The sequence below is a fragment of the Anabas testudineus genome, chromosome 17 (assembly GCF_900324465.2).
Source record: "Anabas testudineus chromosome 17, fAnaTes1.2, whole genome shotgun sequence".
Taxonomy (NCBI): Eukaryota; Metazoa; Chordata; class Actinopteri; order Anabantiformes; family Anabantidae; genus Anabas; species Anabas testudineus.
The window spans coordinates 15,885,898-15,907,261 of record NC_046626.1 but is presented as its reverse complement, the minus strand read 5'-3'; the positions used below and the strand labels follow the sequence as shown (position 1 = coordinate 15,907,261).

General features: G+C 39.4%; 1 protein-coding gene across 1 annotated transcript; it reads left to right on the top strand.

Moving 5' to 3' along the window:
- The first annotated feature begins 524 nt into the window (after positions 1–524).
- Positions 525–16,794, top strand: hiat1a (hippocampus abundant transcript 1a). Its single transcript, XM_026375219.2, has 12 exons — positions 525–966; positions 3,354–3,449; positions 6,560–6,622; positions 8,232–8,359; positions 8,640–8,754; positions 9,730–9,948; positions 10,419–10,532; positions 11,237–11,308; positions 12,154–12,266; positions 13,401–13,498; positions 13,666–13,823; positions 13,913–16,794. Exons 1-12 carry the CDS (start codon positions 883–885, stop codon positions 14,123–14,125), a joined length of 1,473 nt encoding a protein of 490 aa, XP_026231004.1. The 5' UTR covers positions 525–882; the 3' UTR covers positions 14,126–16,794.
- The last annotated feature ends 4,570 nt before the right edge of the window (positions 16,795–21,364 follow it).

Sequence of the window (21,364 nt, the reverse complement as noted above, 5' to 3'; positions counted from 1 at the left end):
GTGGCAAACTGATTCTATGTATCTAAACAGGAAATGGTCATTGTTGCCTTTTAGACTGACTGAAACCATTTGCTTCTTGTTATTGCTCTTCATATTGCAAGGCTGTGCAGTTTCACCAAGTAAATGTTTTGTCTGTGCATGCAGCTATCTTTATATGCAGCCCTGTACATTTTCACAGGGGTAGGAATCATGCATATTGGGGTGGATGTCCTCCAAGTTTGACTTCTGTCACCAACTGAAATAAACATGTTCAAGTATCTCTACCAATAATAATAACACACTGTCTGTACTTCTATAAAAACAATAAAAACCAATAATTGTATTTCTGTAACAACGTCTTCAGGTTGGAGGACTTATTCTGTCAGGAATTAGATTCAACTTTTAAGTACCCACTTTGGGTGATATTAGCATAGTGTACAAAATAGAGGAAGCTTAGATAAATGATCTATGCTTTTTGTGAATTGTATTTTTGTGTCCTTGCAGAAACAGCTGGACATCTTGGACACTTCATAAACACAGCCATTCACTAAATAAGGGATTTCCTCTTTGTTACCCGCGGCGTGACGTTCTCAATCACCATTGGACGATCAATAACACCGAATGTTTTTCTGAGCCAATGAGACACTCCGTTTGCAGTCGCATTTTTATCAAAGGACCAATCCGTGAGCGGCAATGCATGTTAGGGGTGGGTCCAGGTTTAGTTCAGGAAGACGGGTTGAAATGAGGTGGGGATGAGAAATCATCATTCGTTAGCTTGCTGCTAGCTGCCTGGAGTCGACTGTCGAGGTGTTATGAGCTTAGTGGTCGAAATAAATAGACTGTTTTAATTTTGCAACGCTGCAACGATGACCCTCTGACACCAAGAATGGACATAAGTTAACAATGACGGGGGAGAAAAAGAAGAAGAAGCGGCTGAACCGCAGCATTCTTCTTGCAAAGAAAATTATAATAAAAGATGGAGGAAGTGTGAGTTAAATATTTATTTATCTTCGTTAACTTGGCTTGCCATTTGTGCTAAACTGGCTCTCAGCCGCTGTGGTTAGTTAGTGGCCTTGTTTATTTCATATAACTGTTGCCGTCGTAGCTTAATTTGTTATAGCTCTCCGTGTTTTGTGGTTTGTCTCCGATAATGTCAACCGTTAGCTGGCTGTGAAGGGACCGCCTAGCTAAGTGGCTAACATAGCAGTGTTAGCGGCCTACGTTAGCTAGTCATTTACACGTCAGCTCAGGTAACGCTAGCTGGCTAATGTAAACGTTACCTGTGGTTTTCTTTGTCGGATATCTTTCCAAAGTAACTCAGTTAACATGAATTTTAGCGCAACTCAGTAAAACCGTCACTTAGTGTTAACGGTACCTCACGCTTACTCTCATTGAGTAAAAATAAGGTGTGACAGAGCATCAGTAAGCTAGCTCCACACCAATCGGATGCTAGGGTAGCATTAGCATACTAGCATATGTGTTTAATTGAGGTTATTTATACTCTGTTATAGTAAACAATGAGTTTTAGCTAGCTTTAAATAGCTCTTTGTAGTACCTGGCTATGTAAGGTAACTTGTCACAACTTAAAGTGTCCTTGGAGAATAATGTGGTTTATAAATGGGCGAAGGTAAGACGTTTTAACTCTAGTGTTTCAATGCCAATTGAAAATTAACAAGTCAATATTGCACAAGTAAAAATAACTTATTTTCTGCTACTACTGAAGATTACATCAGTTGTATAACGTAGTTTATGACTAGCTACAAGCTGGCTGGTCATAATCTGAGTTAAAGTATGTTTAAATATCATACAGGCCTTGTTGTTTGTCACATTTCGAGTCGTCTGGTGTTACATTGGTAGCTCAATGTGATCATCAGAAACTCTCATGATTGGGATCATTTTGATATTGGAAGTGATCAGTGTTCAAATCAGTCTGTTGGCAAAGTGTGAGTATGGCAGAATTGTTATAAATACAGTGAACCATTAGTGCTGGTTATGTAATCAGTTGGCCAGCTATGCCAAACCAGCTGGATGTCCATATGAAGACGCACAAAGTTGTAACCATAATGAACAGAGCAAGAATTGTAATTTTCCCACAGTAATGGTCTTGTTACCTTGATAACAGCCATTTGTCTACACCTGACATAATGTGGCTCCTTTCCAGTTAAGCCCATAGTTCATGTTATTATTATTATTATTGCAGCTTAGATTGACTACTCAGCCCATTTAGATTTCACTTTAAGCATGCAACATTTGCATCTAATAGGTTTAGATGCTCACTGGTTGATGGCGAAATGCAGCCACTAAATACTCAACTGGTCATCATTTCATTGGACAGGAAGTTACAACATTGCTGTAATGAGGCAGTTAAATATTGTTCCTCATTTTCTTCAGTAAAGCATGTGGCATGATCATATATACCGTAAAACAAAGAGGGTGGTAGTTAATCTGATTTGCTCTGCAAGCTGTCATACTCAGGCCTGTATACTGGTTCTCTATGATGCTCTCACCCTTTCCACATGGGGAATTGAAAAACCACACAAACAAGTAAACTAGCAGCTAGTGTCTTTGTTAAGTTGCTCCTGGCCTACTTTACAATCTCCACAATTACTGCACCTCACTGTGTTTCCTGCCAAACATCTTGCTAAGAATCCAAGCTCACTCCATCACACTTTTCTCTTCACCTTACTGACTTGTATAGATTTTACAGCGCTGCAGTAAAGTGACTTCCTTTCCAGGGAAGGGTTTAAATAAAGATAAAAAGCATTTCTATATGTGTATTACTCAAAACTAAACAAAAAAAAGTTGGAAACACCATCACAGATTACATAGTAATATATAAAAATGAATGCCTTGATGAAATTACTAATCTTTACTTGTTTAGTTTTTGGGTCTTTATTTCCACTCATGTCAATTATATATAATGCAATATAGCTGACAGTGCAGATATCATGTAAACAGCTTAATCATGTTGTCTCACAATGTCAGGCTGGGTCATCTCAGGATTTAGGTTTTTGTATTTTGAATGATTGTTTCTTGTCAGCATTTTTCAATAGATACATGCACAAAAATGTATCTAATGTAATAGTAATAAGTAATATGTCTATTTAAATTCAAACTTTAGTGCTGTAATGACTCATTTCAGAATTACCGTCTGTGTAGATACTTCCTCCAAAGACCTTTTACACACTCTTGCTCAACTGTCTGTCTGTTTGTTATCTAGTATCTATCTAATTTGCCCAAATATCATTAGGTGCATGCTGTCTGTAAATGGATTTCAGTTTAGAGTTGAACCTGTTAATGTGTTACCATTAACATGCACTTAAATGTATGTTGAGATGTCGTTGACTAATCACCTTTTCTCTGCCTCTATCCAGCCTCAGGGAATTGGTGAGCCCAGTGTTTACCATGCTGTGGTGGTCATCTTCCTGGAATTTTTTGCATGGGGTCTCCTCACTACCCCTATGCTCACGGTAAGCCCATATACACATAGACATACTGTTTTGTAAACTGACATAACAGTTTGTAATGTATTCATACGCCCACACCTCTCTTCTCTGAAAACCCAGCCAGAGTGCCATTTCCCATTGACTGGAATCACACAAGGCCCATCAGTGTCTATGAATAATTGAATGCCTAATCGCATGAGCCAGGCCCTCAGTGACACAGTCTTGTTTTTTGTTTGTGTGTGTTGGCAGATGTTTGGCCATGCCCTAATAGGCTGAAAAATATGAAAAGGGCATCAAACAGTTGTATTGTCTGAGCACCATTTCTTTGTTGAAAAGACTTATCACGGGGTCACTGGTTTGTGTTGTAAGGCCACAGCACAGAGGTTAACCAGACAAACACGCCACACATTTACCTCAGTCCTCTGCTGAGTTGGGTAGTTCAGGGTTTTGCTACAAGCAACTTAAACAGCATCAAAGGTTTTTATTTTGTTTTTTAAAAAATGTCCCCACCCAAATCATTAGTCTAAAGGATAAATATATATACAGATGATAATTTCTTCCCAAACTGATAAATTGTGTAAGCAAAGTGCTAAGATGACTCATAACAGTAAAATGCTTCATTTCTTACCAGAATTGTGTACTATATTTCCCTTTTTTTGGCATCATCCAAACTTTGCATTCATTGAATTCCTGTTCTCTGCACCAGTCTAAATAGTTTTGCACTTCACAGTGTAAGGGTTAAGACCTTACAAAATATAACTGTATACAGAATTATATGCACTAGAATTTAGAAACTAGTATCACAAACAAATGATGAGCAAACATCTGTGAGCCAGATGATGTGAACCAGACAGGCTTCTGTGGTGCATACTTTCAAGCAGTCTCATGTTTGAAGAGGTGGTTGTATGTGTAACTCTTAAGCATTAATTACTGCGGGTTTGTTGCTGTCAAGATCCCTGGGCGGGGGCAGGTTTTGCATTTTGGACTAATCAGAGGGCGTCTGAAGATGAGAGGGACTAGTTCACTGCTCCCAATGAGCACACAGCTTCATTAGTATCCAGCAGCAACAGTCTTCTCTGAGCATTCACAGTTTGTGTGTGTTGGGTAACAAACTCCCAGAGGAACAGAGGAGATTCTTAGCTACGTTATGAGCTTTCCCTCTGTAACCCTGAACAATAACCAGATCCTGTTGTTCAGTTTCACTTAAGTTCCACATATCATAAATGAAACTAAGGCTTCATGTTCCCACACTGATGTCAATAACTCTATGTGCTGTACACTGATGTTTTGGACTTTGAGCTAAACGTGGATTTTAACTTGGAATAACCCTTTAGCCCTGTAGAAATACTGTGTGTGGCTGTAAATATTTTAAACTAAGCATGGTCACTAACAAAACTCTTAAAATCCCCTTTTTAAAAATAGAAAAGCAACTATTGTTTATTTGTATCCAAATTTTATACAATCAAATAAAATTTAGAGGACTATGGTGAGGTATGTGTACTGCTTTTTGAGAGATTTCTAATTAAAACTCTGCAATGAAATCTGCATGATAATGAAGCAGTGTCCCAGCAAAACAGTTTGTCCTCTAAAAAGATCATTTGAGTTTAGAAATTTGATATCCCCCATCTATTATTGTTAGGTCAGATATGTTGTCTACATATTTACTAAAGAGTAAATGTTCACCCTCAGCAGAGCACATTGAAACAAAGCGAGTCGCAGGCAAATTTACTCTGTCATGTTTCTGACAGTAATGTGAATGACACCTGTAACCATGGCAATGCTTTATTCAGAGCAAAAATGGTCACTTAATTAGCTTTGGAGCTCTCTTGACTACTTGACAACAAACAAAGTGAGAGTTTACCTGTCAGGTGATAACAAATCAACAACAACTTTACTTCTTTCAGTGTGTATCTAAGAACTCCCAGTGACTGGTATGAAAATGTATTTAAGTTCAAACTTGGATGCACAACATGTAGGTAGTCCCTTGCCTGTCACCTTTATGACCAAAATAAGACTATTATCACTCACATGAAGAATGAATATATGTTTGTTGCAGAGTGTCTAACTGAGTAACTCAGTTTAATGATTCTCAGCATGCCGGTCATTGCCCTGTGTGAAGCTCTCTGTACTCGGTAAGAAGGCAAGATTGGTTAAGTTTACTTATCTAGTTATTTTAAGATATCTTTATTTAAAATGTTATGTCAACAGTCAATTACAATGAAAAATGAATAATTACATAAAATAAAATGGAAACAAATTGCAAAACAGTGAATATATACAACCTGTTAAAATGATCCATGATGTCATTGTACTTCTGAATTTTGAAATGCACTGCAGAGGACAGCCAGACTAGAACTAACCCATGAAGTATAGCTGTTTATTAGGATATATAATTACAAAACAAACCACCCTTATTTCACAGTGTTACAGTGTGCTCCCCTGTCCTGTGTGTAAACCTGTTTGCAGAGAGAAAACACTTACAGCAAGTTTCATTTTGACCTGTCATCAGGTTAAGCCAAAATTAACCTTAATTATTAACAACTGATCTGACCTGTTTATTTTAACGAGCAACAACACCAATCAGGACCAAGGAGAAAGCTAGCATCCTGCTTGGACGATGAAGTGCCAGTTTGTCAGCATTTACTTCTTTCAACATAGGGGTGGGAACCGGCAAAGACGCTGACAAAACATGAATGAAATATATTTGCTTACTGTTGTTAGTCCAACATCTGCCAGGTTCTCCACTTCTTGTTGGTGATGTTTGTGCTTGAAGTCGTGGAATACATTACATTTCCATAAAATCGGGGGGGTTTAATTCACATCTGATTTCTTGCTGTACCATTTCCAAATGATAGAAGAAGCTCTTTTTTCCCTCCACTCTTCCTTCAGCTCAGCCTTTCGCCATGCTTTTTGTTTGTAGACCCATGCGAGAGGATTATGTGTGTGTGTGTGTGTCTATATATATATTTATATATTTTTTTTTTTTTGTCATTAGTTTTTTTAGTTTCTACAATGTAGTGACACTAGTTTAACACTGAAAGGTATATAAACCAACCTAGGTCTCTGTTTGAAACATAATACAGACTTTGTGTGTAAAGTGGTTTCATCTGGTGTTATCTGTTTTTATTCTGCAGGTATTGCACCAGACATTCCCCCAACACACATTCCTGATGAATGGGTTAATTCATGGTGTCAAGGTAAGAGACAGTAGCACACACAAACAGAAAACAAGGTTTGAAATTCAATCTGCCATGATGGCACTTTAATGGGAGCACATGCAAATCAACAAAACACAGTTCCACAGTTCTCAGTCTTTTTATTTGGTTATGGCAGTTGCCCTGCTGTAGTTGTTCAGTGGTGTTCACAAGGAATAGTAGAAATGTGTTGTCTTCTCTGTGCTTTTACAGTTTGTCTTAGTATTCTGAGCTGCAAGTTTGTCTTGCATTTTTTTGCCTATGGAACATTGGCTGAGCATGTGTGCTCTTGTTCAGCAACGCCCTGCTAGACATTAAATCAGGTGCATGTCAACACCTGCATGTTGTCCAATAACCGTTGCAGGTTCCCCATTTGCCGACAGAATAGCTTAACGTAACCACATTTGAAGTACCTTGAGTGTGCCCTGTCAGTAGATTTTCAGTTTTATTGTGATGACAACTGTTGCCAACACATTATTGCTATGTGATGAAGTAGTAATTTCTCTGCAATCAAGAGGAAATGTTCATTTAAACTGGGTTGATCAATCCGAGTGACATCAATTTGTTTTGTCATGACAGAAGTAAATAAGAACATGCTGACAGAATAATTCTGTGGTGACAGGAAAAACAAAGCATTATTTTGAACAGTTCTTCTTCTGTGAGCAAGGTAACATTTTAAAGACCAGTGTGTCAGTCAGTACTGTGTTTATCTAGTCTGCCAGCTACAATAACTCCAATACCAGACTTTAAAAGCTGCATACAGTGTTGAATTGCCCAGACAATAGAAATAATTGTATGGGGTTTAACAGAGGATTAACTCTGCAGCCACATCTAAAATTTGTGAATCACTATAACGATGTAATTCTAGATTATATACTACATTGCCTTTAAAAAAAAAAGTCACACACTTTTGGTTTGACAGTCTTTAGCTTTGATTATGGCACACATTCACATTGGCTTCATTTCAGTAAGCTTCTGCAATGTCTCAACATTTATTCCAGTGCAGACTTACTGCCCCCAAAGGCTTATAGGAAATAGGTATGATACCCACCTCTCTTCTTACCCTGATGCTCCCATCACTCTGGAACAGGGTAAATCTGGACTCATCAGACCACATGACCTTCTTCCACTGGGCAGTACTTAACCCAGTTTTAGTAGTTTCATCAATCTCCCTAGATGTTTTCTCTTTGCTTGATTCATGTCAATAATTTGACCCATCTGAAACAAATTAACACATTTTCCATGACCACAGGATGTGTCTTCAGACATGGTTGTTTAAGAATTGAGAAGCTACTCACTTCATCAGTTAGGTGTGAATAACTTGTTTCCAGCTGAAACATAATCATCCATGCAGTAATTTTTCAATGGTAGGCTCTTACCTATTCGCTTAGTTAAAGCCGGGTGATGTTTTTTTGGGAGGGGCAGTGTAAATTGGTATTGTCATACAAAGACTGCAGTTACTTTTTGTGCGTCTCCCTCGACCAAAGTAAGTTTTAAAAATGGCTGTTATCCACTAAAGTTCTCCATTTCTAGCTCTCTGTTTACCATGTTTCTTCCTCTGTGTTTATTAATATCCAATGTCATCTCCTATTTCTCCCTCTGTCCTTTCTAGGGCCTGTTATCATTTCTGAGTGCTCCACTGATTGGAGCATTGTCAGACGTATGGGGACGCAAGTCCTTCCTGCTGCTAACGGTCTTCTTCACATGTGCGCCCATTCCACTTATGAAGATCAGCCCATGGTGAGTGTAAACACTGATAACTCTGCAAGTTAAATTCCTCGCAAGGTGGAGCCAGAATGTTTGATTTATTTCTTTTTCTTTCCTTTTTAATGTGGCTAGCATCTATATTAGTGGTGAATATATGCAAAGATAAAAGGTTGTCAATGTCATGATTGTTTAATTCTGCATGGCTGCGGGTATAAAGCCAGAGCACAGGATGTATGAATGGCATTACAGTTCAGTTTAAAGAGTTCTACTTTAATCATTTTTATTTATGCTGACAACTGTTTTCTTATTTCAGGTGGTACTTTGCAGTCATCTCCATGTCTGGCGTGTTCGCCGTTACCTTCTCTGTGATCTTTGCTTATGTGGCTGATATCACACAGGAGCATGAGAGGAGCACAGCGTATGGTTTGGTAAGGAGTACAGTAGACAACAATAGATAAAAGTGACCAAATGTCACAATAAAATATGTGTGAGTTATTTACTTTATTTTTTAGAGATTTATTTAGTAAAAAAAAAGTAAATCAAAAAAGACCTGAGAACAAATTACAAGTTTGCAAATCTTAAAGTCCTGGTAAAGTAGTAATAAATATTTGTTTGGAGTAGAGAGAGAGAGACTGTCCTGTCACACTCAAACAAAAATACTGTTCCATCCCAATCCCAGTAGAATAATCACAATCCCATTTTGATGTTTTGTTTTTTCAAATTTGTCTTCTGACTCCAATCCATAGCTTGCATTTGTCTTTGGGTTTGTTTTGGCAGGTGCAATATGTGTCAATCCACACAGGTCCAAGTAGTCAGAACCTATATAAAATAATAAAATAAGTAATACTAAATAAAATAGAAAACAGAACTTCTAGCATTTTGTATAGACCTTTTCTTCCTGTGCCATCCCAGTGATGTTATAAATGGTGAAATAATCCCATGGGAATCCTGTAACACACGACACTTTCAAAAAGGGTTTGTCACACCACAGGAAAATTTGTTATTAACCACCCACTTAAATTTCAATGATTTCAAACAAATTGGCAAGTGAATAAATTAGGTTTTGAAAACCTAATAAAATAAGCAGTACTTTTGGCTCTGAGTAACTCACCAACTCTCTTGTACAATTGTTACTTCAGCATTGATCTCTGCTGTCTAAAACATCTTCAGCATTCAGTCCTCTGTGACTCCAGACATGTCTGAGTCCTCTGCCACCTGTCGACTCTCACATGGACTCACCTTTTCTGTTGAGACCTTGACATTTTGCCTGCCCATGCCTAGGGCTCATGGGAAAAGATGTTTCACTCGTGTTCACTTTCACACTTTAACAGTACAATTCATTATCATGCATTAAACATTGATCACTGTGATGGTTTGCTCACCTCAATTTCTCGTTCATACAGGTATCGGCTACCTTTGCAGCTAGCCTGGTTACCAGCCCAGCCATAGGAGCATACCTGTCATCGAACTACAGTGACACCTTGGTGGTGATCCTGGCCACAGCCATTGCCCTGCTTGACATCTGCTTCATCCTGGTGGCTGTACCAGAGTCGCTGCCGGAGAAGATGAGGCCAGCATCGTGGGGAGCACCCATCTCCTGGGAACAGGCTGACCCCTTCGCTGTGAGTAAAAGTGCAATTGTTTATTTATTAATGTTGTTATTAATTTAGTCAGTTATGCCCTGGAGGGCTTGGTTTGGAAACCACTGGCCTAATTTAAGGTTAAACCACTGCGTGTAAGTTTTTTATTCTTGAGATTAACTTTAAAATTTAATGTTAGCAATGATCCTCATGCTGGAAACATACTTTGTGCTGCTGTGAAACATGGACAGTGCCCACATTGTTTCAATCAAAAAACTTGAATACAATCGTTTCATTCACTCATCAAATCCTGCGATGATGCATAGCCACATATTAAATTTATATAACCATTTTTCTGTCCTGATGGAGGTTTTTGTCAATTTTTTTGCTGAAGGTTTAAATTGAAAATTTAATAAAGGAAACATGTTGAAGTGATCAGGAAAAACTGCTGAAATCGTTGGTGTTTTGAATTCTTGTAATTAGTTCTGTTGTTCTTGCTGTTCCTCGGACAGTCTCTGCGTAAAGTGGGCCAGGACTCCACGGTGCTTCTCATCTGTATCACGGTGTTTCTCTCCTACCTCCCTGAGGCCGGCCAGTACTCGAGCTTCTTCCTCTATCTCAGACAGGTAACACCTTTGGATTGGACATGCAAACATTTTTTTGCTACCACATGTTTCTGATATTAAACAGTTTGTGAAGTGTAAAATGGATAAAGTAAAGGAATAATCTCACACACTATTACTATCACTTTAAGATTAGATCAGTGGGTTGTGCTGAGAAGCCTGTCTCATTGTGTGAATAAGTAGAGCAAATCTATTAGGTGCCTCAGCAAAATGCATTTTAAAATGCAAGTAGCCAGAAACGGATATTTATTTATAGACTGAATGCAGCTGGCAGCTCTGAGATGGCATGATCAGCTCTTCTTTCTAAACTGCTTCAACTGTGAATTGTCATGTTTATGTAAACGGTGTCAAATAAACCAGTCGGTCAAGTCAGACATACGGCATCTCATACCTCTCTCCAACTGTCTCGAAAATGATAACAAATTTCTTCTGGACCATTGGAGCTAAGGTTACCACACCCAAATGCCCTCTTTTTGCCAGAACGACTTAATTATATTTCCGTCTATGTTGATATACATTAAACGCACCTCGTGACACTTGCCTTGTCCCTGCCGCTCTCTGTACAGCTGTAGTAAAAGCTGTTAGGCCACAAAGAAACCCCCGTTTTTATTGTGTCCTTTGCCATTTGAGTGTGAAAAGTGTTTGACTTTGTGTTGATACTTGTTTGTCGCACGTCCTAACCTGTTATCTTACATTCTCTCCCCCAGGTTATACGCTTCTCATCAGAGACAGTGGCTGCCTTTATTGCTGTTCTGGGGATCCTCTCCATACTAGCTCAGGTAAAGGGGGAGAAAAATACTTTTGGATTAGTATTTGTATGTAATATTGAGCTACCCTGTCATCACATTTGATTTTATTACTATTGAGCATTTATTTTGTCAATTAACCGATTTTAATTGCAATATTTGTCTGTAGTACAGAGAGAGAAGAGTTAGATAGAATGTGAACAAAATACTCAGAGATTTAAAATTCACTGCCCATCAAAAAAAAAAACATAGTCTAATATTTTGTTGCTGCCTTTAGCTTGGATTACGGCACGCATTCACCATGGCATCATTTCAGCAAGCTTCTGCAATGTCAAAACATTTATTCCCGTCCAGAGTTGCATTAATTACTCACCTAGATCTTGTGTTGATGATGGAGAGTCGGACCTCTGCACAAAGTCTTCTCCAGCACATCCCAAAGATTCTCTATGGGGTTAAGGTCTGGACTCTGTGGTGGCCAAACAATGTGTGAAAACGATGTGTTATGCTCCCTGAACAACTCCTTCAGAATTTGATCCCGATGAGTCCTGAAATTGTCATCTTGGAATTTGCCCCTGACATAAGGGAAGAAAATGTCCTTTGTTGCACTAACCTGGTAATTCGGGTAATTCCAACTGCAGCATCCATGCAGTAATTATTCAGTGGGAAGCTCCTACCTATTTGCTTAGTTATATCCAGGTGTTGACTTTTGGTTTTTTTTAGGATGGGCAGTGTATGTGGGTATTTTATTAACTTAGAAACAGACCCAATTCAACTGCTATTTAAACCCATAACCCTACTCAAGATAAAGAAAACAGCAGTTCATCTGAAAGGTGATATGAAATATAAACAAACTGAACTTCTGTGGTATGTTTTCCTAGACGGTGGTGTTGGGAATCTTGATGCGTTCAATAGGAAATAAGAACACAATCCTGCTCGGCCTTGGCTTCCAGATCCTCCAGCTGGCATGGTATGGCTTCGGCTCTCAGCCCTGGTCAGTAACACTGTTTCCTATAGACACCCATTTCTGCTACATGATGCAATGGAATTGACACCACACACGTAGTTGTGACTTTTTGGTTCAGCTTATGCATTATGTGGTTCTGTCTGCATCCCTGGTTACACTAGTAATAGTGGAGCTCAGGTTCCCAAGTGTGTCCAAGTTTCACAAAAGTCAATAGAGATACATTACAGCAGAGTCTCTGAGAGAGGTCACAAGCATTGCTGATCTAACAAACATTTAATACATTTCCAGAAATTAATGAAAAACTTTATTTCAATGCTCCAGAACCTCTCCTTGTTTTTGACTTGTCTGTTTTGTTGTTATAATTCCCTGACGTACCACCAGAGGGGAGCATAGACTTATTTAATAGTGGTGGCAGTGACACTGTAAATTGAAAATGGACATTCATTATAGGGAACAATCTAGCAATCTGAAGCATTTTGTTGGTCTGATAATAGTTTAAATGGTTTCTGTTAGCAGTACTAACATATGCACAGTGTTACTACTTTATATGTTTTAAATAAAAGTGGTGGTGCAACTGTTATTTATTTACCTAAACCCTGACGATGATGAATGAATGTGTTTTTCACCAAACAACAAACTCCTTCAGAAGCAGGTCGGTTTAATTTCTCCTGAAGTGAGATCATAACAGCTTCATCAACGTGCTGTGTTGTTTTGGCCTGAAGGGAAAGATAGACCAGCCGTAATATCTATTGATTCTGAAAGAAAACATTCACAACATGTCTCCTGGTTGTTCTCTGCTTTGGTCAATACCCTGAAAATTGAGTTAAACAAAGGTTAAGTTGACCACATTATAAATTATGCTAAGAAATCTTTCTATGTTTGCAAAAAGGGTAAGAAACAGTTTCTTTTACTAAATGGAATACAAAGTACAGCTTAATGGGAAATTAGCTTTGACATTTTAAACTGGAAAAACTCAGTCACAGCTGTTGTTGGATTTGACATTTCCATTATTTATTTAAATGGAGATTTTTTTTTTTTTCTTTTAAGATAAGGTTTTAACTATAGTAGACCTAATAACCTTCAGCCATGTGAATAAACCCAATTTTTGAAAGGTTAATAATTTTGTTTGTATCCTCAACAACTGTATGTTGTTGCTTGCAGGATGATTTGGGCAGCTGGAGCTGTTGCAGCAATGTCCAGCATCACTTTCCCTGCCATCAGCGCCATCGTGTCCCGTAATGCAGACCCAGACCAACAAGGTGAGTTTTGTCTCAACTGTCTGATGGCAGATATTTGAGGGCTGTGATACTAAAAGAATACTTTTGATTTGTTTGAGAAATAACAGGATTATCATTCTTATTGGTTATCACTATAGTAAGTGCTTTCCTCACAATAGTTCGGCTTGTTTATGGCTGTCTCTCTGTAGGTGTTGTCCAGGGGATGATTACAGGAATTCGGGGCCTCTGCAACGGTTTGGGCCCTGCCCTGTACGGTTTTGTCTTCTACCTGTTCCACGTGGAGCTGACTGAACCAGACGGCTCTGAGAAAGGTCCCAAACCCAATATGGCCAACCCCACTGATGAGGTGAGCGTTTATCTCCAGAAAACACAAAATCCTGAATTTGATCATTTTCTGATTTATGTGCAGTACATTCACGAACGTTTTCTCTTCAGAGTGCCATTATCCCAGGTCCTCCCTTCCTGTTTGGGGCATGCTCAGTGCTGCTGTCTCTGCTGGTGGCCCTGTTTATCCCAGAGCACACGGGGCCCGGCATGAGGCCCGGTGCTTACAAGAAGCACAGCAACGGAGCACAGAGTCACTCACACAGCCCCCAGGGCAGCGGGGCTGAGGGCAAGGAGCCGCTGCTGGAGGACAGCAGTGTATAACCTCAGCTACGGGGGGCAGAAATCCTCGCTCCACTCCTGAACCCCTGCACACATGGACAGAGACACACATTTAACCACATGGACACACTCACATCTCAGGCAAACATCAGACTTGACTGCCATGAAGAGGTGTTTGTGTCTGTGTCTTTGTGTCCACAGTACAAAAGTGAGCACTCGCTCCTTAGCAGCCCCCCCCTTTTTTTTTTCTTTTCTTTTTTTGGTTTGGAGAGGGTATTGTGAGGACTCTCTGAAGACCCTGTTTGAAGAGTGAGTTGAATATTTTTTGGGCTGCAGTGGAAACGTGTGTGTGATTGGCTGAGCTGGACTCTTTCTTGGTTTCTATAAGGCAGTAACAGTGGAGCGTACAATTCGCCCCCCTCCTGGTGCAACACAGAACTGAAGTGATCTGGTTTAAGAGCGAGAGGGTTATTTACAGATCACAAATGTTACTAAATCCCTGTGTGATTCTTTATCTTCTGTAGCCGGTAAAGTGGCAACTTCTCATATACTCTTGTTTGTCCAACGAGAGTATAACAAACAGTTAGTTGAGCACTTGTCTGATGTTCTTTCATAAGCTAACTTCTGTACTGATGCCTGTCGTTGCGACTACAGCTCTGTTAAAGCATCCAAGAAGGGAACACAGTTCTTCCTCTGTATGCACAGCAGGGAAGCACAGCATCTGAGAGAGGTCTCTCCAACCAGTGTTGGAGAGGCGCTGCCTAATCTCAGTAAGAATGGGTCAACCAGTTCACATATAAGAAGCTTCGTAAGGCCACACTTTGTTAAAATATCACACTTCTTTCAGAGAGAAGTGTACAACAGAGACCACTTTATTAGCTGAAACTGTTTTTCAGTGTTTACTTGCCATTCTCTAGATGAGTAGTACAGTTTGGGTTGTATATTTTTCTCTGTTCAAACTGAAGGCTAGTTGTGCTTCAAGTTTTTAATTCAAGAAACAAATGTTGCCTTGAAAAGACTTAATATAGACATTACGCAACCTGTATGAAGACCGAGGTCTGAGAAGGCTCTGTAATCTTCTGCTATCGCTCCCATCGGAGCACTTACACTCTTTTTATTCCTTTGTTTTCATGTCCTTCCTTTTACTTTGTTTCCTGACATTTATCACCATCAGGGTTAAAGTTTTCAGAACCATGGTTTTATTTCAAAAGCCTCCAACCTTTTGGAGCTAGAACAGTGCTATCAGCATGTTAGTGTTGACACTGACTGTTAACACAGAGTCTTTGAATTAATATCATAAGATTAAACAGAATATCAGTCATGCTGCTGCAGTATAATGAAGCATAAAACAATTTGCTGCCATGCTACAATTAGTCAACAGGCACAACACATCTCAAACACAAATCAGATATTCAATAGAACTGTAACTCAAAAATCCGCGTGTAACAGGCTGCACATGCTCCACAGACTCAGTAGTTCAGACCAATGAACATGTTGATGTCACCCCCCAACAGGAAATTAACAAATTAACAAACTGCAACAAATAATAATACTTAAAACAAAACTCTTTAAAAAAAAAAAAAAAAAAAAGTAAATAATGTAATAAAGACAAATTATTTGAAAATGACAGTTTTCACAGAAGTAGCCAAGCTTCAATGTTATTTTCCTGGTGCACATCCTGCAGTTACTTTTCTTGCCAACAGGCGGCGCAGGTCCAAGTTGAACTGCAGCTCTGTAATTGGATTAAAGTTTCATAATTTACACAATATTCTATCAACTCATAAAATACTCCTGTTCCAGTTTTCAACATTTAGTTTCCACAGGCCTCAAGTCCACTTTAGTGACCAAATTGTAACGACATATATTTTGTGCCAATCTTTTTTTTTGTCGTACTTTGTGTGTATGTGCGCTTGAGTGATTTGGATATCTTGCATTTTGTTTCCTCTTGTCTTAATTTCTTTGGCTGAAGATTTAAGTTTTAATGCTATTTTTATAGCCTTTTAAAACTTCTTTTTCATCATCGTGGCTAGATGGTAAATTTTTGAATGTCCATCTGTTTGTTTTCGGTCTCGGTCCTCATTTAATAACAAGCATTTCATTGTGGTTAGTTAGTAATTTGATAAGCTTATTTTTCCCACATTTATCAGTAGATCACAACAAAAGTCACTGAATGTTCAAAGCCAAGCTATACGTGACCATACTATACCGTCAACATTTTGACTTGTCATATTGTTTTTTTATTATTTCAGAGGGGGTGTTACTAAACAGGAGGCTGTTGATTGACTCTATATATACAAACACACACACACAAACATTTTAATCATCATTTATTGGACCAACACATAAATTCAGATCCTACACAAATTGTGAAGATTCTGCACCAGCCCATTGTGCACTCTTACAGCTTCCTAGCAAACAACCCATGTACAAAAATCACCTGTAGGTACAGAAAATGTATATATTTATTGCTCAAGGAGATGGCCACCTATTGGTCTATTTGGTTGTATGGTGCAGATATTATATATTTCTCAAGACGTACCTGCTAGCCACTCCTGTTTTTATTACGATGTGGTTTGTGGCCTGAACCCCCCTCTTTGTGTGCCTAAAATTAGCCAAGAAATGAGAATGGCAACATAAGTAAATGGTGGTTATTATGTAAATATGGGAAACTTATGACAAACTATTTATTAAAGGTTTATTGTACAATGAAATGTTTGTTTTTGTCTCTGTGGGTCTCTAAGGGGCATGCACTGTACAAGGTTTGTTTAGTATTTGTGCCAAAGCTAATTAGTGATCAGGATGTGTCTCAGCATCTTCTGGGTTTATGTTGGAGTTTACTATTTAATATGAGGAATCTAAAATGTAATGGCTGTTAAATCCATTTAGATCCCATTACACAAAGTTGGTTTACCTTCGTATCTTCCATTTATTGTTCGTAGTACCAGACTTTTTGCGTAATGCTCTAGCTTTGTTGGCAGGTAGTTTAGTAATCCTGCCCTGCAGAGTTCTCTTGTAGCTCTAATGCTTTCCTCCACCTACACACTGTATGCAGCTGTTATTAATGCACAGACCTAAGCTCATTTACTTTGTTGTCTGAGCCTTTCTTTATTAAAGCCACATGAAGGTAGCAGTAAAGTCTGTCCAAGGTATCAACAGGTCTTGAAAAGTCTTACAGGAATAATTGTAGTTTCTTCAAAAAGCCTCTACAAATATTAAAGTCTTAAACGCACCTTACAATGGAATATTTTTCTAGCCTCTTGTAGGCAGTTCTGTTAACGAGAACATGTTCTGTCTGTGATTTTTTTTTTTTTAGCAAACATTGTGAAAACTCCAGTGATATTAATAAGTAGACCAATTAATCTATTTTCTGTTGCTTGTCCAGTCACAACCATTAGACATTTCCTCTGATAAATAAAGGTGTATCCTCTCAGAGCTATAAACTAAGAAGATGGTGCATGTTTCCAAAAGTATCTAATGGAGGGACACTCTTTCACCTTGGGTTATCAATCATTGAACCCTGGAATTGGTTTTGTTGCAATTTTGGAGATCTATAAAATGAACCACATTACCACTATTAGAGTAGTTTATTCAGTTCTGGTTTAGAAATATTCAATGTGTTTGCTTCTGTTTTTTCCCTACAAAGCTAAAGGGAAGAAGCATTTAATACCTTTGTTACAAACTACAGCAAGATCCTGTGAGAGTACAGGCAGACCACAACGCACACGGCGGCCGGGTGTGACCTCACTGGTTCTGAAGTGGTTTATGACTCCACAGAGGTGAAATGTCTGACTCACCACCAGTTGCCAGGAGTTCTGGCAAAACCACGACCTGGATCACTGAGACTTTCCAAAGGGCATGTTGAGTCTCTGGTTTCAGCAGGTCTGTTAACATGTCTCTTTGATCTGCATCTTTGCACTTTCCTTAAATCATTTCCCAATGTCGCACTTTTTCATGTGCTCATATGATCCCTTTTGCTCTTAGAGAGAGAACGAGACAAGCGGCGAAGACCTGTCTTTCTTCCTCCACCATTTAGAGAGCGACCTCTTAAACATGCACAGTCTGTCTCGCTGCGTTTCCTTCCCTCTGCTGGAATATGATGATGTGCGCAAAAGTGTCCAAGTGGGGCAGCAGGTGTTATGTGGTCTTAACCTGGGATAGAAGAGATAATAATAAGACTCTTAACTATAATCCGTGCCCATTGTTTCCTGACAAGCCCCCCAACAGCACTGGGCACTGCGGTGGATTTAGTTACGATAGACTCATCAGCACAATGGGGTCTCGTTTTCGATAAACACCAACTGCTGTTCACACTGTGGCATGTGGGCCTCACTAATCCAGTAGATAGTGTAAGAAGCAACCACGGTGCTACTGTCTTATATCATAATGTGGCTTTAGTATCATTAAAGCATGAAGACTTGCAGACACACGCTAGGCATTTCACTTTTTTTCCATTTGAACCACTCCTGGTACCACAAAGCAGGGGGAATGCTTTAACTTGCGAGCTCCAGTGCTCGTAGCTACACAACTCATCAACAAACTGCAGGTTCCAGCTTTCTGGGAATTAGAGGCACACAGCCTTGTCAGGATTAACAGCTCTCTGGCAGCGAAAGGATTGGGCATGTTTTAACAAGAGCAACTTTACACAGCACTTTAGAGAAGGTTGCAGCTCACATCGTAAGCGCGAGCCCCTTTAGTTTTTACACAGTCCTTTATTTGCGCTTGTGTTGGGACTATTTGGTGGAGCTGCTGGAATGTATTGTGATGCAGAGTCGCTGTCATTGCACATTTACTTCCCAGGCCTCAATTAGGTGCACAGGAGCGGAGGAGGGCTCACGTGCTTGAACACTGGTCTCCTGGACATGGCTGGAGGCCAAATGCAGTTCATGGCACCATTACTATAAATGCAAGTGTCCATTAACCTCAGAGAGGCACTGCATCCATCAAGAACCCCCTCAAAATCTACAGTATTGTTTTGAAAAACTGGAAATGGAAAAATGGCAACAGGAAAGTGTTTTTCTTTAGAGCAGCGCACCTCAAGCCCCACCAATGTACTGGAGAGCGGAAGTGGGCCCAGTGGTGGATGTCCCACTTGGCCCTGACACACGGCAGCATCTTTTCCTGTGGTGGAGAAGTGTAGCTTGCTGGCGTCTAGGAAGAGCCCTGGGATGAATCATATGTGAACTTCATTGTTCTTTCAGTCAAACAGGTCTGTGTGAACCTGATTTTTTTCAGTAACCTCTGCCACAACGCATGTTTTCCCATGTTCTATATGCAGTCCACCAGTGTTTCGTTATGTGACTTTGTTGCACATGTGGTTGACAGTTAACTCAGAGATAAGTGTGGGCCTCTGGGCCGGCCTCAACCTCTCTGCATATAAGACTTCCTCTTCGAAAATGTTATCTATTTACCTCTCAGATGTCTCCTATATCTCTTATGGCTGCTGTCAATTGACAAAAATAACCCGACTATGTCACGGTGTGTTCATAATAATGGAAAGAGTTGACCTTCATCATTCTGAACCATAACCCTGTTATTTTTTACTCCTACTTACAAACTATATATATACACTATACACGCTGGAATGATGTAAAGGTTATACACTAATGTGTGATTAATATTAATGCAGCAGGCACCTGCTTCAGGTGTTTATGTAAGAACACTTGGATCCCTTCCTGCTGATCATTTCCAGCAGATTTCTGTCATTACAGAGAAAGACACAATATAAACTAACACAGCTGCGTTGTGAGCGACAGTGATTGAAAGTACTGCATCAGTGGGTTTTGCATCTGGGAGGCTATTAACCACAAATCACATCTACTTTATTTTGCTTCATATCGTTTTTCACCCTGTATCATGAGCAATATAACAAATTCTAACCTCCTATGTGTCTCGTCATAGCTGAGGTCCTCAGCCAGAACACCATAAGGTGTATTCAAGTCTGAGGCAGGTACGGTATGAGGCAATATAAAGTAGACGTGATTTGGGTTTAATAGCCTCATAGCTGTACAACCTACCAAATTGTTGTGAAGCCTTGGGAATGATTTCCCTGAGGAGAAGAGGTTAACATCTTCACCAGCATGATTTACGTATTTCAATCTGTATTTTCACACTGAGCGCTGGTAATGTCACCTGTGTTGATTAACCTGCAAATAGTTATGATCTAACTTTACATCTACTCAGAGTTTTAGCCTCTTATAGCTCACAGTTTATCACATAAACTTAATTTAGTCTCTGCACCAAACAGCCGAAAAGAAAGATCTGCCTCTTCAAACCCAAACTGTCCAAGATAATGCAATATAATATAATAATGAATTATGTTAGTTGGACTGTCGGCTAATGTGTAACTCCTTTCAAGCGTGATAATGTGTCAGGGTTGGTTGGAGTTCTTCTTATTAACAATTGGCTGACGCACAGCCTTTTTGATCCCAATGCCAAATACATAATCCACGGTCTGGTTATTGTTCCACGTGATTTTCCGACAACATAGTTTGCGAAAGCAATGCCAACTATGTCAGCCAACATATAAATTTCGGATGTGGAAGCTTCCTTGAAGGCGAGGTTCCTTCCACATCCCCACACAGTGTAACTACAAGCCACTCTGACAGGATATCCAGTGATGGGGAATAATTCAAGGGAGTTTCAGGACTCACCTTGGTGATTTTCATCCATTGGGAATAGATGGTTTAGATAAAATATAAATAAGTCCATTTACTCAAGTACTTAAGTACCAACGGTAGTGAAGAGCATTTTACTTGAGTGTATTCTCTGTTGCTATAAAATAATGTACATTTGTTATTTGACAGCTTTAGTTTCTTGTTACTTTACAAAATTAGAATTATGCATATAAAACATTTAAGCTTACATGAGATGTCTGCACTCCCCATGTTTGTAACTACAGGAAACCAATGCAGCCACCTGCACGACTTCTTCACCTTTCGCCTGAACCGAGACCCTGTGGTCCCGCTGTGCACAGTACCAGTGGACCTAATCTCAGTGAATGCCCAGCAACAGGCTACACTGTCAGCATTCGGGTCATGTGTTTATGACTCATTTGTTTTTTGTTCATCTCAGCCTCAAATAACACATCAATAGTTCTGGGCTGTAATGACCAAAATCTGACCAAAATAGAGCCAAAGTAGCGTATGTACTGCTTTTACAACACCGGTTCACACTAAAAAATGGCGCCATCTATTAGAGGAAATAGGTTTTAAAATAATACAAGGTGATTATATTAATGTTACATGGCCCCAGATTTTGTACGATAACAACCAAACACAAAAG

Coding starts and splice junctions, on each gene's coding strand:
- hiat1a (XM_026375219.2), top strand. CDS start 883: ATGACGGGGGAGAAAAAGAAGAAGAAGCGGCTGAACCGCAGCATTCTT. Junction 3,450..6,559: donor TCACTACCCCTATGCTCACG/GTAAGCCCATAT, acceptor TTTATTCTGCAG/GTATTGCACCAGACATTCCC. Junction 13,499..13,665: donor TGCAGACCCAGACCAACAAG/GTGAGTTTTGTC, acceptor GTCTCTCTGTAG/GTGTTGTCCAGGGGATGATT.